The 17,330-nt window shown below is 40.4% G+C and overlaps 1 protein-coding gene across 1 annotated transcript in view; it reads left to right on the plus strand.

Moving 5' to 3' along the window:
* POLA1 (DNA polymerase alpha 1, catalytic subunit) overlaps nt 1-17,330 on the plus strand; it is a 245,653-nt gene that overhangs the window by 93,877 nt on the left and 134,446 nt on the right. Inside the window, exons 28-32 of the mRNA XM_068144815.1 lie at nt 841-933; nt 5,043-5,248; nt 7,527-7,659; nt 9,530-9,661; nt 11,738-11,912. Of these exons, the coding sequence (XP_068000916.1) occupies nt 841-933; nt 5,043-5,248; nt 7,527-7,659; nt 9,530-9,661; nt 11,738-11,912 (739 nt within the window). The remainder of the gene's footprint in view (nt 1-840; nt 934-5,042; nt 5,249-7,526; nt 7,660-9,529; nt 9,662-11,737; nt 11,913-17,330) is intronic.

Genomic DNA, 17,330 nt, shown 5'->3' on the forward strand with positions numbered 1-17,330 from the left:
GATGTGTTAGTAGGCAATTTGTGTTCATCTCTAGCTGTAATTGTTCATTAGTGCAACTTGGGGATACAAAACTTGTAGGTCACAGTAGCTAGATCCTTAGCCACAAGGAGTTCCTGAGAGATCTGCTGCAGCAGAGAACTAACACAGGTAATTAGGTTACAGCAGAAGGAAGCATAGGAATAGGAACATGGAAGTAGGAAGCCACAAACATAAACTGAAGAAGTGTAAGAAGAGCAGCCTGATCTCTACAGTCCTGTGGTATTCTCAGGTACTATATGCACTAGCTAGTACTTTCACTGTATTTGTTTGAAATGGAGTATTTAGGGGTTTGTTAATCCAGAATGACTGTTTTCTTTAATAGTATTGTGATGACTACAAACAGGATAGAACACCCAACTGTGGTATTGTCTATCAAGCATATTGGCCAGATGCCTTATCTGAATAGTCTGAACTTACCCAGCAGTCTTTGACTCTAAGTGGTTTTCTTATGTCCTAGCAAAGTTATTTTTAATTGGAGTTTTTGGACTTGTTCACTGACTTATTTTTCTAGCATTCATTCAGTAAAAGTTAAATTGCATAAAATTTTAACTTACAGAGCTGAAAAATGGTTATGTATTCTTTTCTTTAACAAATCAGTAGTTTAAGTTTCACTGTTCTCTTTAAATGACATCTACAGACTTCTCAGTAAAAACTTACTTTACATTTTTCTGCCTTTTAGCATTTAAGGGCTAATACACGCATAATGATATTTTGGGATCTTGAAAATGAGGTGAGACTAAAAAAAGATGGAGTTGGGACTGTTTTGTTTTTCAAAGCAATTTGTTTGCTTTGAAATTTCAGATGAACCTTGAAGTGATTTATGGAGACACAGATTCCATTATGATAAACACTAACAGCACCAATTTGGATGAGGTCTTCAAGCTAGGGAACAAGGTAAGGAATTTTTTCTTTGTAAAACTTTTGTACACGTCAGGTTCTGAGCAACCTGCTTTAGTGGAGGGTTTCTCTGCTAACTGCAGGGGGCTTGGACTAGATGACTTTTGGAGGTTCCTTCCAACGCAAACCATTCTCTGTGATTCTCTGTCTCTGTTGCAACACTGAGTGGTGGAGATGGTATTAAGGAAGGACTCTCTGGCATAAGCAGAGAGCAGGCCACAAGGAAGAACTTGACAACATATGGAAGCTATGGAATAGTAAAAGCTCAGAGTGTACTCTATTCAGGTGTAGCTACTGTGTGCATTTTAAAAAGTGAGGAAGTGAGGAAATGAGACTTCATTTAATCTCTGTGAAATAATTTAATTTCTGTGGAATATTTCATTGTATAATGAGCCTTTTTTTTTTTTTTTACCAATCCTAAGTTACCAGGAGACTGAGTATTTGTTAAGCCAAAATGTACAATTCCTCTGTTCATCTCAGTGGCAGTGTGAGCATAATTCTGGTTTTGCTGGTTTTTGTATTGGCATGATAAATGTCTGTCAGTTTAGTTTTGTTCAGTCAGGTAGTATGTATTACAATCTATGTGCCATCAGCTTTCCAGTGGTAAATTCAAATGCATTTTTTCCAAGTTCTACTAGGTATGGAAGAAATCTATTTGACTTCCACGTTGCCAGTTGATAGTTTTGTGACTCTCTCAAATTGTGGAGGAGAAGTGAGAAATTTTTGAGAAGATTTTCAAGGAAAGGAGTAAGAAAAAATGTGTTTGAAAGGTGGAAGAAGTTGTGAAGAAAATGTGAGCTATGGAAGCTCTAAAATCCTCAAAATGTAGAGAGGATTTCAGTATAGCATTAAATAATATCATGTAATTGTAAGACAAAAACAATTCTGGGGTGGTTTGTGGTTTGATTAGGTTTGGGGGTTGGGTTTTTTATTGGTGTGTTTGGTTGGTTTGGTTTTTTTCTTTGGGTTTTTGTTTTAGAATGCTTCTGCCTTAATGCTGACTTGGTACTTTGAGGAGTTGATGCATATCAAGAACATCGTAAAAGGAATAGTACCTTAATGTCTAATGAGCAGCAGAAGGGCTGGTGGCATGGAGTAAAGCAGTCTGTATTATTTCATGTCTTTATACAGTAATTTATAAGAAAGCTTAATCTTACTCTAGCCCAACTGAGCATAAGCCTAGCAGTATGCCAACACAATCCTGGCCTGTATCAGGAGTAGTGCGGCCAGCAGGACCAGGGAAGTGATCATATCCCTGTACTCAGCACTGGTGAGGCCACACCTTGAGTACTGTGTTCAGTTTTGGGCCCCTGAATACGGGAAGGACATTGAGTTGCTGGAGTGTGTCCAGAGATAGGCGATGAGGCTGGTGAAGGGTATTGAACACCAGCCCTATGAGGAGAGGCTGAGGGAGCTGAGGTTGTTTCATAGTTTCATAGTTTCATAGTTTCATTCAGGGTTGGAAGGGACCACAAGGATCATCTAGTTCCAACCCCCCTGCCATGGGCAGGGACACCCCACACTAGATCAGGCTGGACAGAGCCTCATCCAGCCTGCTCTTAAACACCCCCAGGGACGGGGCCTCGACCACCTCCCTGGACAACCCATTCCAGGGTTTCACCACTCTCATGGTGAAGAACCTCCTCCTCACATCCAGCCTGAATCTCCCCACCTCCAGCTTCATTCCATTCCCCCTAGTCCTATCACTACCTGATATCCTGAGAAGTCCTTCCCCAGCCTTCCTGTTCAGCCTGGAGAAGAGGAAACTGAGGAGAGACCTCATCACCCCCTACAACTACCTGAAAGGAGGCTGTAGTGAGGTGGGGGTTGACCTCTTCTCACAGACAACAAATGATAGGGTGAGACTAAATGGCCTTAAGTTGCCCCAGGGGAGGTTTTGTTCAGATATTAGGAAGAATTTGTTCACTGAAAGAGTCACCAGGCACTGCCCAGGGTGATGATGGAGTCACTATCCCTGGAGATGTTTAAAAGACATTTGGATGAGGTGCTTAGGGAATGGTCTAATAGTTGTATACAGGGAGATGGTTTGTTATGGTTGGACTTGATCTTAAGGCTTTTTCCAAGCAGGTAATTCTCTGATTCATTCTAGTTTGATCCTTGATCCTGTACTCCCATTTGCTGGTTAAATGTTATAGAGGAAGAGTTTAAAAATAAATTTGATGAATTTTGTAGTCTGACAGGATCATTGTTACAGGTTAAATACTTCTAACTTTGATTCAGGTTTACTGGTGGAATAGGTAAGTTTGTGAACTTGTCACCTGCTTAATGATTCTCAGACTTTTTTGTATCCTGTGTGCTTCTGTATCCTGTATCAGTTGTTGGGGTTTGATTTCAGTTTTCATATTGTGTGCTTCATTTCAAAAGTGAATAAATTGATGCCTGTAAATAAGCACACAGTCAAACCTAGCATCACAATTATGGAAGTTGTGGCTTTCAGTATTCTTTCTGTGGCATGAAGAAGTGGTTCTTTTGTTTCCTGCTTCAATGTTTCTTGTTTGTTTATTCCTCACAAAAGTGATAGCTGCCTCTTTTGTGAGGATTTCTACCATTTAGGTTTTCTTCATTTTGCATAATTCATATTTTTAAAAAAAAATCAGGGTAGAGAACTGTATCTGTTGATGAGGAACACTCTCACTGTTCTGTTGCAATAACAACTTCATTCACAAAACTCCATGTTCAGAGATGAGGGATATTTACTTTGCAATCATTATGGTTTTGGTTTATTGTGAAAGTGTGTGGAAGGCACAGGTTTGATGCAGACACATCCTGTAAGAGCAGGTAGTGTTTTGTACTCCAATTGGATCACAACAACCCCGTGGTAAGCTACAGAATTGGAGGTTTGTGGTTGGAAAACTGCAACTTGGAGAGGGCCCTGGGAGTATTGGTTGATAGTTGACTGCACATAAGTCAGCAGTGTGTCCGGGTGGCCGAGAAAGACAATGGCATCCCGGCTTGGATTAGAAACACTGTGGCCAGCAGGAACAGGGAGGTGATCATCCCCCTGTGCTGAGCACTGCTGAGGCCACATCTTGAGTGTTGTGTTCAGTTCTGGGCCCCTCACTACAAGGACACATTGCTGCTGGAGTAAGTGCAGAGGAAGGCCACAATGATGATCCAAGGGCTGGAACACCTCTGCAGTGAGAATAGACTGAGGGACCTGGGGTTGTTTAGCCTGGAGAAAACTCCAAGGGGACCTTAGAGCTGCCTTCCAGTACCCGAAGGGATCCTAAGGGAAAGCTGCAGAGGGACTTTCCATAAGGGTGTCTAGCAGTAGGACAAGGGGGAATGGTTTTAAGCTGGGGGAGAGTAGGTTTTGACTGGATCTTAGGAAGCAGTTCTTCAGTTGGAGAGTGGTGAGACTCTGGAATAGGTTGCCCGGGGAGGTTGTGGATTCCTCCTCCCTAGGGGTGTTCAAGGCCAGGTTGCATGAGTCCTTGAGCAGATGAGTCTAGTCAAGAGGCACTAATGCCTTTCAGCTAGCCTCTCCAAGAAATCCAGTAGGCATGTTGTAGGGAAAAGGGTATAAATAAACACTTGCCTATTTGTGCAGATTTGTCCTGTACATACACACACAGAATTCTGGTCTACAGTCATAGTTCTCCCTCCCCTCCCAGGTTTGGGCATGGGGCACCTTGACAAGGGAAGTTTTCTATAAAGCAATTTTCATACTCTAAGTGACAGTCTCTTAAGTGCATCCCTACTCTGAAATCTGTTGTTTCCTTAATTTGTGTGAGAAGCTAGATGGAGTAGCTGCCCTGGTAAAACAGATTGGAGTCAGTTACCTACAAGGTCACATTCAGTGCTGTGCTTTTCTGCTCTGCTTAATTTTGTTAGGGAGTCAGGTATACCAAGTTGTAAGTCCTGCAGAAAGCAATGGGTGAACCTTAATTGTAATAGTAGTTAATATTTACTACTGTGTACTTAATTTCATGATTAACAATACTCACTGGGTCATTAAAATGTGTATGCAAACACACAGTGTGTAATGTTACTTGCTTTATAACTCCAGAATTGATACACTTCTAGATGGAAGTTAAATTTATCTGTAATTCTTGTGTTTGGCTTAAATGTTGCTATATTTGCAGATCAAAAGTGAAGTGAACAAGCTCTATAAATTGCTGGAAATTGATATTGATGGAGTCTTTAAGTCTTTGCTACTGTTAAAGAAGAAGAAATATGCTGCTCTGACTGTTGAACCAACAGGAGATGGGAAATACATAACTAAGCAAGAGCTGAAAGGATTGGATATTGTCCGAAGAGACTGGTGTGATCTTGCAAAGGAGACTGGAAAGTGAGTTTCTTTTGAGGCATTGTCCTCTTTGCCCTGTTTTGGAAAGCACATACTTCATAAGTGTTTGATATCACATGGCTGTTTTCCTGAAGACTGGTAACTAACATTAATATTAGAGTCTCTAAACTCTGAATATTACATTTTGGCATTGGTAATAGGTTCCACTTGTGCAAGTCCAAATGTCTCTAAATTCACTGTCTGCTTTTGCATCTTCAGTGGAAGCTGTACATTTGAGTTGTTGTAGTTTTATATATGCAGTTTAATCAACCACAGCTGAAATCTTGTGAAAATAGAAGGTGCTAGCAGTGTTTGGAGTCACATTTTTTAGGTGAGGTTGTTTTCAAACATGGTTAAAGGAGCTGGTGGCCAGTCCTTTGAGCTTCCTCTAATAGAGCTGGAAGTGCACTGGGTGCAGCTTGAGGAGATGATTATAGAATGGTTTGGATTGGAAGGGACCTCCAAAGATCATCTAGTCCCACCCTCCTGCAGTCAGCAGGGACATCCTTCACAAGATCAGGTTGCTCGGAGCCTTGTTGAGCCTCACTTTGAATACCTCCAGGGATGGGGCCTCAACTACCTCGCTGGACAACCTGTTGCAGTATTCCAGCACCCTCACAGTAAAGAACTTGCTCCTAACATCCAATCTAAATCTCCTCTCATTTCAAACCATCACCCCTTGTCCTATAACTGCAGGCTTTTGGAAACAGTCTCTCTGCAGCCTTCTTGTAGGCTTCCTTCAGGTACTGGAAGGCTGCTCTAGGTCTCCCTGGGGAGACTAACCTCTCTTAAGACTGTTTCTCTTCTATTTTTTAAATTAGACTCTTCTGATATTTTATTTCGACAGATACTGGATTGATGCTTTATTAATTGTTGCACAGGATATTTTCATACTTCAATTCAGTAGAACTAACTTATTTAGCATTGTAGAAAAATAATTATCATGGGTAGATAGGTGGTCATCTGGGGGCTGACTCAACTTACATTGCATACCGCCTCTTGAAAACCTGACTTAAAGAAATTTGTGGTCCAAATGCATCCAAAAATGAATACTTTTTAAAAAAACAGTAAAAATACACCACACACTTGCTTACTGTTCTTAAGACTTGCATTTTCTAAGAAAAGATGCATCATAATAGAAGCAAATTTTTCCAAGTTAAGAATGTATTAGTAATTAAAGCTATACAAATGTTTGAGAGTGTTCTTTAGTGACTAACTCTTCTGCAGCTGGCAGATCGTCCAACCACATTTTACAGAAATAGGCAAGACTTTGCTTACTTGCTATGTTCTCTGCTCCCCCACCTCCCCATCCAAAGATACCTGCTATGGAATAATTAATGGTCAAATGAAATGGGAGCAGAAAATAGAAACCAGTTGCACTGAGCAGTTCCAAATCACAGCTTAACATTAGAATCAGTGGTAATAATTTGCTTTTAGTAAAATAAGCTAATAAAACCCAGCATGAAATATCTTGGCTGATTTCTATACATTTTGCATTGGACTTTCATCCTCAGATTATTTTACAGATAATCTAGGGGAATTATAGAATGTTTTGGGTTGGAAGGGACCTCCAAAAGTCATCTAGTCCTAACTCCCCTCAGTCAGCAGGGGCATCCTCCACTAGATCAGCAAGCTTAGACACTCTGGATGACTTTGAAGATCTCCAGGGATGGGGCTTCAACTACCTCCCTGGGCAACCTGTTCCAGTGTTCCACTGCCCTCATGGTAAAGAACTTGTTACAACATCCAATCTAAATCTCCTCTTCTCTCATTTCAAACCATTGCCCCTTGTCCTATCACTCCAGGTATTTGGGAAACAGTCCCTCTACAGCCTTCCTGAAGGCCCTCCTCAGGTACTGGAAGGCTGCTCTTAGGTCTCCCTGGAGCCTTCTCCCCAGTTTCATCAGCCTGTCCAAACCTCACATGTTTCAGTAAACAAACAAACAAACAGATAAGTCTTACCATTAAATGGCACAAACGACATGAACAAGCCCCATGCACATTCCCTTTAGAGGACAGAAGATGCTCAGTGCCCATAAAAACCCCTCAAGAACAGATGAATTTTTCTTTACTGAAAAATACATTAAGTCTGCTGGGTAAGAAACCTCATTGGAGAGGTGTTCCAGACCCCTGATCAGCTTTGTGGCCCTCCTCTGGACCTGCTCCATCAGGTCCATGTCTTTCTTTTGTTGAGGGCACCAGAAGAGAGGGTTGTATTTATTGTAATAGTTTTGCTTTGAGTGTCTTAAGCTTTTCTTTCATTTCTGGTCTGTTTTGACAGCTATATAATTAGTCAGATTCTTTCTGATCAGCCCCGAGATATAATTGTGGAAAATATTCAAAGGAAGCTTATAGAAATTGGAGAGAATGTGATCAATGGCCAGATACCAGTAAATCAGTTTGAAATAAATAAGGTAAGTGGTGTCTTAGCTTCTTCCTTTCTCAGACAAATTTTACATTGACTGCTGATAAAAATCTTTTTAATCCTTATGATGCAAGGAAATATCTGGAGTGTTATTAGATACTGCATAGCATGGATCATACTGTAAAAGTCCTACAGTATGCAAAGAAATACTGTTGGGAGGCCAGTCTTGCTTCTTCAGAATAATAACTTTGTGTCTTTTCCCAGCCTGCTGCCTTCCCCACTGATTCTGCACTTGGAGAAGCTTCAGGAGAAATTTTACCAGAATCATTATTTTAGGTTTCAGGTTCAAAATACATCAATTGAACAATGCAATGGAAGGGAATCAGACATTCTCTTTTCTGGAAAACCCATGTGAAAACATTATTATTGGTTTATTTCCCTTCAAAGCTCTATAGAAGAATGCTAATAGTCATTTTGAGATCTCATCCAAGACTTGCCTGCAGCAAGAAGCAAAATTTTCTGCCTTATCTTCAGATGTTTTAGCAAACATCATGATGGGTTTGGTTTATTTTTATGACTCTTCTGTGAAACCTGTCTTATAAACTTGCAAAGCCCCTCCTTCCCCCCGTGGGGAGCGTTTCACTAATGAATTGGATATTACACTCTCCTCTCATGCTTCTAAGAGAAGAAGCTTCCCAAATTTGCTCTATCCAAACTCCTCTTTCTTTTTCTAGCCAGACACTGGAACAGGTTGCCCAGGGAGGTGGTTGAGGCCCCAGCCCTGGAGATACTCAAGGTGTGGCTCAATACGGCTCTGGGCAGCCTGATCTAGAGGAGACTGTCCATGCTTACTGCAGAGGCAATTGGACTTAATGACCTTTGGAGGTCTTTTCTAACCCAAACCATTCTATGATTCTGTGATCTGTCTGCTCTGTAAGACTGTGTTAATGAATCAAGAAATGTGTTCAGGTTGTCATGCGAGTGGTAGAGAAATCAGTGGCTTTTATCACAGAATCACAGAATGTTAGGGGTTGGAAGGGGCTTCAAAAGATCATCCAGTCCAACCTGCCTGCCAGAGCAGAATCACCTCAAGTAGATCACACAAAACTGCATCCAGGCAGTTTTGGAATGTCTCCAGAGGAGACTCCACAACCTCACTGGGCAGCCTGTTCTAGTGTTCTGTCACCCTCATAGTGAAAAAGTGATGCAAATGTTCTTAAGGTCCAAGGAAAAAGTATTTATATAATATTGTCAGCTCCAAATGCTGTGGATGTTTCTCAGTTTTACTACTTTGAATCAATCATTTCATTGTTAAGTCAAATGTTATTTTGAAGGACTGGGATGATGGCAACTATTGAAATGTAGCTTTTTATGTAAAGGAAAAATTCATTGTGGAATATCATTAGTATGAAACACAAGGAATATCCATTAATAAGATACATTGAAATCCAGTAGTATCTTCTTGCTACAGAACTTGTTAAATACACTTAACTACTTGCTATTTGTGTTTACTTCTTGGCCTGAACTGATGCAGGGGTAAAAGGGAAATCTCTGGCTGTATTTTTGTCTTTTGCTTAATGTTTTCATCTGCAATTTAATTTCATTTTAAAACAACTGCACAGTATCTGAAACTGTTTGAACTGTTGTGCTTTTAATATAATGCATTTTTCAGACAGTAATTATAAAGGGATCCTCTTGCTTTAAAAATGTTACTATTAACAAAATATGAAGGACTGGTACCTGGAACTGGAAAATACCTTTGCTGCGATCTTTTCATCTTATTTTTCCTGTGTTGTGAAGAGTAGATGGAAGAAAATAGCCACTACGTAATCTTGCCTTCCGAAGTTCTGAGTTGTCCGTCATTCCAGCAAAATACTTTTCTCATATCTATGTTTCTGTTTCCTCCTTTGATCTCCTAGGCATTGACAAAAGATCCCCAGGATTATCCTGACAAGAAAAGCTTGCCACATGTGCAGGTTGCCATGTGGATAAACTCTCAGGGAGGCCGAAAGGTGAAGGCAGGAGACACAGTGTCATATATCATTTGTCAGGTAAAAATGTCTGTCTTTATATACCTAAACACTGGGTATTGTTTTGAGAGATGGCAAAAGACAAACAGCTCCTGGGAAAAAATGTTTTGGCATTTGGAGTGATATTATATTATAGCTTAAAATAGTCAATTTTCTATACTAAATTTAGTTTTATAGAGCCAGAAAGGGCCATTGTGACCAGCTCAGCTCATCTATTTCCATAGAGTGACTGATAAAATTTCCCTGAGTTAATTTCCATTTGGAACTGAACTTATTTTTAAGGATGATATCCAGTCTTCATGTTCAGGATGATAAAATTCTGGTAATAATGAACCTGTCATTTTTGGAAAACTGATTGATAGGGATGTTAAATATTGTTATTGTTATTTCTTGTATCAACCTCTATCTTTTCAATTCATAGTCCTGGCATCTGGCAGTTGCTCTGTTGGATGGACTTTGGAATTTGAGAAACTTCCTGTTTTCAGATGTTTATCCTATAAATAAGGGTTTTTTTGTTGCCTCACAAATATGAATTCCACTTTGGATTTTCTATTACGAAAGAAGTGTAGGTGTGATTGGATGGACCACAGGTTCTCTTACACAAAACTGATGGTCTCGGCAATGTGACTTCTACAGCAGACCACTGTTTCAGCTCCTTCATCATTAAAAGCTGAAAGACAGTATATTCTGTTTAATTGAGAGTTCTTAGTCTTTTGTGATGAAGCTGCCAAGACTTAGGAGAGCTGGGCAATGGGCATGGCTCAGCAATGGCACAATGCAAGAGAAGAATGTACTTGTTGAAAGAAGGGAGCTGAAGGAATTGCATTGTAATTATTTTTGCAAAGCAGCTGGATGAGCTGAATAGTCCTAAATTAATTTTGTTCTGAATACTAAGTTGTTTGAAAGGAGTAGGAGGGAGCAATGGCGTGCAGTCTGTCTTTATTAGTGATGGGTTTTCAGTCCATGGCTGCTGACCCTATTGAAGCCAGTCGCTCATCTTAACTGAAAAATTAAAGTGTCATATGTTAATAATATTAGCATTCATTTTATTTTGCTGTGATTAAGGCAAAAAAGGCACTGTACTTAGCAAAAAAATATGCTGTGTTATTCCCTGCCTCATACTTCCCTTATTGAATGGTTGCTAAAATACCGCTGCAAGTTCTGCTCTAAGATTTTTTTTGACACACACTGGAAACAAAATTCCCTAGCGCAGTTGGGAATGCAGTTCTGCAGGCTGAGCCATGTTTATTCAGGAGAGTGCCACCTTCTTACAGCTAATACTTCATTCTTCCATGAATCCCATTTTCAATTCCATTATTGCCTTCCCAAATTGAATTATTTTCTCCTCATCTTCCACCTTCAAGGTGGAGGAGAATGTAATGTATGCTCTGACCTCTTTGAGTGATGTTTCTCCCTTGGCTTGAGATGTCAGCATGTGCTTATTTCAGTAATTCCAAATATTTAAGAGTATGCTCTTACTATTCTTGTTCTTATTATTGGTAGTAGTAGTATTAATCTGTACTATTGCCTCTGTCATTTATTTGCTGCCAACAAATGAGGGTCCAATCTCTGACCACTCATTCTATTTTGGTTCTTTGTAGAATCAAAGAATATAACCCCCCCGCCCCAGCAAAACAGATATAGTTTTGGATATCCACAAGTTAAAATGTGCTTGTTGTGCAAAATGATAATGCTGCTTTAGTACAGAGTGAATCCAAAATGCATGCCCTCCGCATATTTTTAACTGGGCTGATGGTTACAATGTGTTTTCATTGTGCATTTCAGAACTGACAGATGGGACTGTTTACTCTGTCTACTCTTACTGATTTGCACGTGTAGGCTGCAATAATACAAGCTGGATTTGCATTCTTGAACTTGCTAGTCGATGCCAGCATCAGCAATGCAATTTTTATTTCACTACTGCTGGGTTTGTATCGGATGCGGAATAAATCAACCAAAAGAGAGTGACTCTGTAACCATTTTGTGTTGAAATAATGCATAACATTTGAAATGTAATCCTTTGTACATACTGAATGTGGGTTTCACTTTTTTTCCCCTCCCTTTTTCCTCTCTGTTTTGTATCTATCTCTGTCTCAGGATGGATCAAATCTCAGTGCCACTCAGCGAGTGTATGCTCCAGAGCAGTTGCAAAAGCAAAGCAATCTTACTATTGATACTCAGTACTACTTGTCACAGCAAATACATCCAGTAGTTGCTAGAATATGTGAGCCCATAGAGGGAATTGATTCTATTCTTATTGCAACATGGTTAGGTAAGTATTCTAAGTTCAGTTTGTTTAAAGAACTATAGGAAACAAAGTGAGAACTTAAAATGTTTGCTTCTTAACAGAAGTGCTTCCCCAAATCGGGTTTTCCACAGTGAGCAGTTTGTGGAAAGCAGCTTGTAAGTGTATTTCTTATGACTTCTACCTTTCAGAAGGTGCTTGTTAACATGACCTTAATCTTATAATCTTTGTTCAGCATTGCAGACATTTACTGTTCATAAATGACAGTAGTAGAGATTTCAAGTTATTAAGTTCTGGAGCATCCAGAACTAGCATTTGTCCAGAGCGAAGCGCTAGCATCTCTAACATCTCCTCAGTCATAGTCATCATGAAAGGATACAGAATCACAGAATTATCAGGGTTGGAAGGGAGCCCAAGAATCATCTAGATCCAACCCCCCTGCCATGGGCAGGGACACTTCACACTAGATGAGGTTGCCCAGAGCCACATCCAGCCTGACCTTAAAAACATCCAGCGATGGGGCTTCCACCACCTCCTTGGGCAACCTGTTCCAGTGCCTCACCACCCTCATGGGGAAGAACTTCTTCCTAAAATTAAATCTAAATCTCCCTTGCTCTAGCTTGCATCCATTCCCCCTAGTCCTGTCACTACCTAACACCCTAAAATCTCCTTCCCCAGCTTTCCTGTAGGCCCCCTTCAGGTACTGGAAGGCCACAATAACGTCTTCTTGGAGCCTCTCTTCTCCAAACTGAATAACCCCAACTCTCTCAGCCTGTCCCCATAGGAGAGGTGCTCCAGCCCTCTGATCGTACTCATGGCCCTTCTCTGGACATGTTTCAGCACACCCATATATTTCTTGTAATAGTAGAGTGTAAGTGAAGACTTCTGTTTGCTAGAAGTGATGTGGTGGATAATAGAAACATCAAACTTTAATAACAGTCTTGCCTGCTCCAAATGAAGAAATGAAGTGACCAAAAAAACCCCAAGTGGCATTAAAAATGAGTAATGCTGGTGACCCACAGAATCACCAGTTTTTATTCAACTAAGCAATGGGGAATTGTTCTTTTAGAGTGGTTTTTCCTCCTAATGCCAAAGGAAATAGAATTAAAGATTTTTCAGCCCAACTGACTGTCTACTCCCTAGGCTTCCTAGAAAGAAGTAGAGGTGTTAAGAAAATTAACACTTTATCTGGTCTCTTTTTGAGGAAAATATGGTGCTGTGCTGTGTAATTGTTTTAGTGTTGTTTCCTCCCTGAAAGTGATTCAGCAACAGAAACTTTTTTTCAGAGGGTTGCAATGTGTCAGTTTAATAATTTCCTGTAGACCTGAGCATAGCATCGAACAGTAAGTTCAGACTGGCAGAAATAATTTTGTTCAGAATTATGGAATACTCAAAAGGAGAGTTAGTCCTTAGCATTCTTTTTTTAGGTAATGGTCAAGATCCAGGTTTGGGTCACTTAAAACCAACTGATACTGTGTTGCCTTCAGGACTGTTCACCTGGGAGACTGCATCTCTGTAGCTTCCTTACTAACAGAGTTCTGGTCTTGGTAAGCTCCCAGCTTGCACTTAAATGTGCAATTACATTGCTGTCTTGTTGCTTCTTAAGAAGGGTGATAGCCATAGAAGATATTAATTTCTCAAGGCAATCTATAACATGCAGCTTTTTCCATCTCTATTTCCAAGTTGTCCATTTACAAAAATTAAAAGGATAGGAATTTTGGTGGGTTCTGTTTGTTTGTTTTCTTCTGGGAGGCTGCAAGGATATCTTCTTAGAGGCGTTTGATGTTGCAGTGTGTCCTCAACAGCTCTGGTACTCTGAGGAGGTGTCAGCCCTGCTTTACACATGCAGGCTGACCATACATGTAATTTTGTTTATGTGGCAGGGCCTTGGTATACAACTTTCCCTTGATGTCAGAGTGGACTATGTGGTATGCATGACTGAAAAGGTCAAGCACTCTTGGTTAGACTGAAGCAGTTTAAAATAGGCAGTAAGTTGTACTTCGTTTAGGTAGAAGACAGGAAAGATTTCTGAAGGTAATTTATTTTATCTGGCAAAGATTGTTAGTCTTGTAGAGTTGAGCTCAAACTCAGAGCTGTTCCTTATTCATAATTTTCAGTAAGGACTGACTCCCTTCAGGCACATAAATTAAGTGCCCATATCTTAAGAACTGTGTGCCACTTGATAGCACCTACTGTTTGCAAATGCCTCTGCTGCTTTTTGCACTATAGTACATTCAAGATGAAAATTTCCTTTATGGACTATAATAGCATCATGCAGCTGAGAGTTTATTAATAGTCCACAATTGTCAGTCTGAAAACCTGTATGTATGTATCTATTACAATCTTAGATGTGAAATGTTGACCTTGCTGTGCTGTAAAAACGGCATCTCCTTCTTCAGCTTTGCTGTCTTTAGGAATGCTTAGATTGAGCTTGGGGGTAAAGTAAGGTCTTTTTCAAAACTTTGGCTCTACTCAAGTCTTTCTATGCAGCATTTAATCAGAGTCATGCATAAATTGTTACAAGCTGAAGTAATCTTAAAGGGTTTTTCTTAATACCGCTGGAGGGGTAGTCAAGTGGGTTTGTTTCAAAGAAATTGAAACTAGTTTGCAAGATAGAAAAGTGTACAAGATACTTAAGCCAAGCTTGCTAAAACAAGCAAAAATGAAAAGTGTTTACTCTGTGTTTCTAAGCTGGGCTTTTTTGCTTAGTATTTTCATCCTGTCATTGTCTTGTTGCAAAGGAGTATTTTTTTCTGTTCTGAAGAAGAAAGCTAATGTTCTGGAGGGTATCTAAGTGTCATATCTGTGGACCAAAACTTAGTTGCATTCTCGTTGCATCTTCCTTTGCCTGTTCTGATTTATTGTTACATAGAGTGTGTGTCTGTATAGGGAGAATGGTTGTAGGAGAAAGATCTTGGTTTCATACCTAACAACCTCTTTATAAGGTGAATGTCACCATTAAGTCCAAGTAGATAAAACTGAGCTCTGCTTAGGGAAGCTGGGCACATATCAAAATGGTGGAAAGTTCTTTGTTCTGTCTGTGCTCAATGCAAGTTATTTTAAGTGATTTTAGATGCTGAAGAACAAAACAAATAACCACACCTAAAAATTGCAGAGAATACCGTATTTATTCACTATGGAATCAAGCTGAAAATTGCCTTTTGTGTTTGGATGTTGCAGGAGATCTGTCTAGCCTTTGAGACATGGAAATTCTTTGTTCCTAAAAGTGACAGCCTCATGGGCATACTCTCTTTTTCTTGGAAGTTCTCAAGCAAAGGCAGTTAAAAGATGAGGTCTGTCAGAGTTTCTGAAACTAAGTGTGCAATCTGATCAGTAATACCATTAAATTAATCTAATCTTTATAAATGAGTGGAGACCTTACTTCATCCTGAAGGTACCAATAGTTTTAAAAAGCAAAAGAACTATAGTGGCAGAACAATTCTCTTAATGTGTTTTAAGTAAGGGGTTTTTTCCCTGATATATAAATACCACTCCATGTCTTATTTCTGTGTTGTCAAAAGTATCTAAAAGTTATGGAAATAGAGTCATTTAACAGTGGGATTTTGGTAGTTTATTAGTGCGTTAACGTCCTTTGCTCTAAATTGTGGAAGTTGCTGACTGCTGTCCTAGACTGCACCTTCTGAAAGAGTTGTGAGCTGGATGTGCACGTTGGTGTTCTGCAGATTGCTTGGCATTTGGGTGTTTCTTAGGAAGGCTAATTTTAGGGAGTCATTACTGGATCCTGAGGAGGCTTGTCATTAAAGAGTACTTCGCAGTACCAGTTCCTCCTTCCATGCAGCATCTTAGCAGTGCCTTGTAAGGAAAGAAACCTGCCACCACCTTGAAGATACTAGTTTTTTTTTTTTTGGTTTTTTTTTTGGTCTTCTTCCTAGAAAGTAATTTAATAGGTGCCTTTAATATACAGTATTGAACAACTCCTTAGCCTGACTCTCCTGACAAAACCCAGGACTGTCGTGTTCTCTTTGTGGCACAAAGATTCTGTCTTGCTTTAGAGAGTGAAGGTAGAGGAGAATGATGGAACGGAGGTTGAGCTAGATGACCTTTAAAGGTCCCTTCCAACCCAAAATATTCTGTGATTCTGTGAAATTAGGCTTAAAGTAATGACAAAACTTTGTGACAATAGAGTGGTAAACCACGAAGTGTATGAATTTTGCTCTGCATGGTCTAAGATGGGCTTTACTGGGATGCCTCAGATCTGCTTAGAAACGGAGATTCCCTAATGCGTGTTGCCTGTTCCGACGGCGCCTGAAGCCGTGTTAGAGACCCCGTGCAGAAGGCACGCTGGCTTTGGAAGATCTGCCTCTTCGGGAAGAACGGAAGGCCGAGCGCTTCCGAAGGGCCGAGGCCTTTGCCTGCCGGGATTGAACTCCGAAGGCGGCGGGCCCCCGCTGCATCTCCCTGAGTGAAATGGGCGGCGGCAGCCTGCAGGTGGCAGCACCGGCTGCCGTTTCCTTGCCTCCCGCCGCACGGGTAGCGGGCGAAGGAGCAGGCCGCGGCACGGGGAAAGTTTCCCGACTAACCCGCGGCTGAAACACAAAATTCAGCGGAAAGCCCTCGGGGCTTTGTTCAGCGGGGAACCGGCCCAGTGCCCTGCCAAACGCTGCCCGGCGGCTGAGGCTCCGGGGAGCTCCTGCCTTGCTACGTGCTGCTGCTCTGTTCCCGGAGCAGCGTGCAGGGACAGGGATAGGAGCGTGCCTAGAAAGATGTGTGAAAATAATCCGCAGAACTTTTATTTTTTCTAATACTGCCTTTAGTAAAAATTATCTGACCTTTTTTCAGTCTCTGGAGAAACCTGTTTTGCTTGCTAGATAGTAAATGTTTTTGTAAGTCTACTAAAGAATCTCAGAATAAGCCCTAGAACTTATTCTTGATCTTTGTAGCTCCAGATTCATCGATGTGTTTTTTTAATGTTCCATTTCTTTGTTTTGAGTGCAGCCTTTTAGTTTTTAGTGACGTTGGAAAGCTTACCTATGGGGCAGGTACTTCAGTAATAGCACTGCTTATTTTCCTGTCAGACTAGGTCAAAGTCCCTTTGAGTTTTGCTGGCTGTCATGAAAAAAATAAAAAGGACTTCAAAGAGCTTCACTAATTAGTCTCATCCAAATAATTTTTTAATTGTCCAAACCAGATATTATTTCCCCCCACACACTATCAGATAGTCCCTATGTTGTTTAATAACTAGAATAATATGACCAGTGTGACCTGGTCTGAGAGGATACCAGTAATTAATTGAACCAACTAACTATTCCTGAAAGGCGATAATAGATAAAATAGGTCCCAATTCCAAAAGATAATTAAGGTAGACATGTTCTTTGAAAGCCTGGTTTGTAGTCCCTTTGATTTCACTGGGGATGTTTGCACACCAAAAGTTTGATGTGCATTTGAATCATCACAATCTTTTTCCTGTTGTTTTCTCCAGCCAAA

Source organism: Melanerpes formicivorus, unplaced genomic scaffold (genome assembly GCF_026170545.1).
Source record: "Melanerpes formicivorus ecotype bairdi unplaced genomic scaffold, bMelFor1.0.p_v2 SCAF_11, whole genome shotgun sequence".
Lineage (NCBI taxonomy): Eukaryota > Metazoa > Chordata > Aves > Piciformes > Picidae > Melanerpes > Melanerpes formicivorus.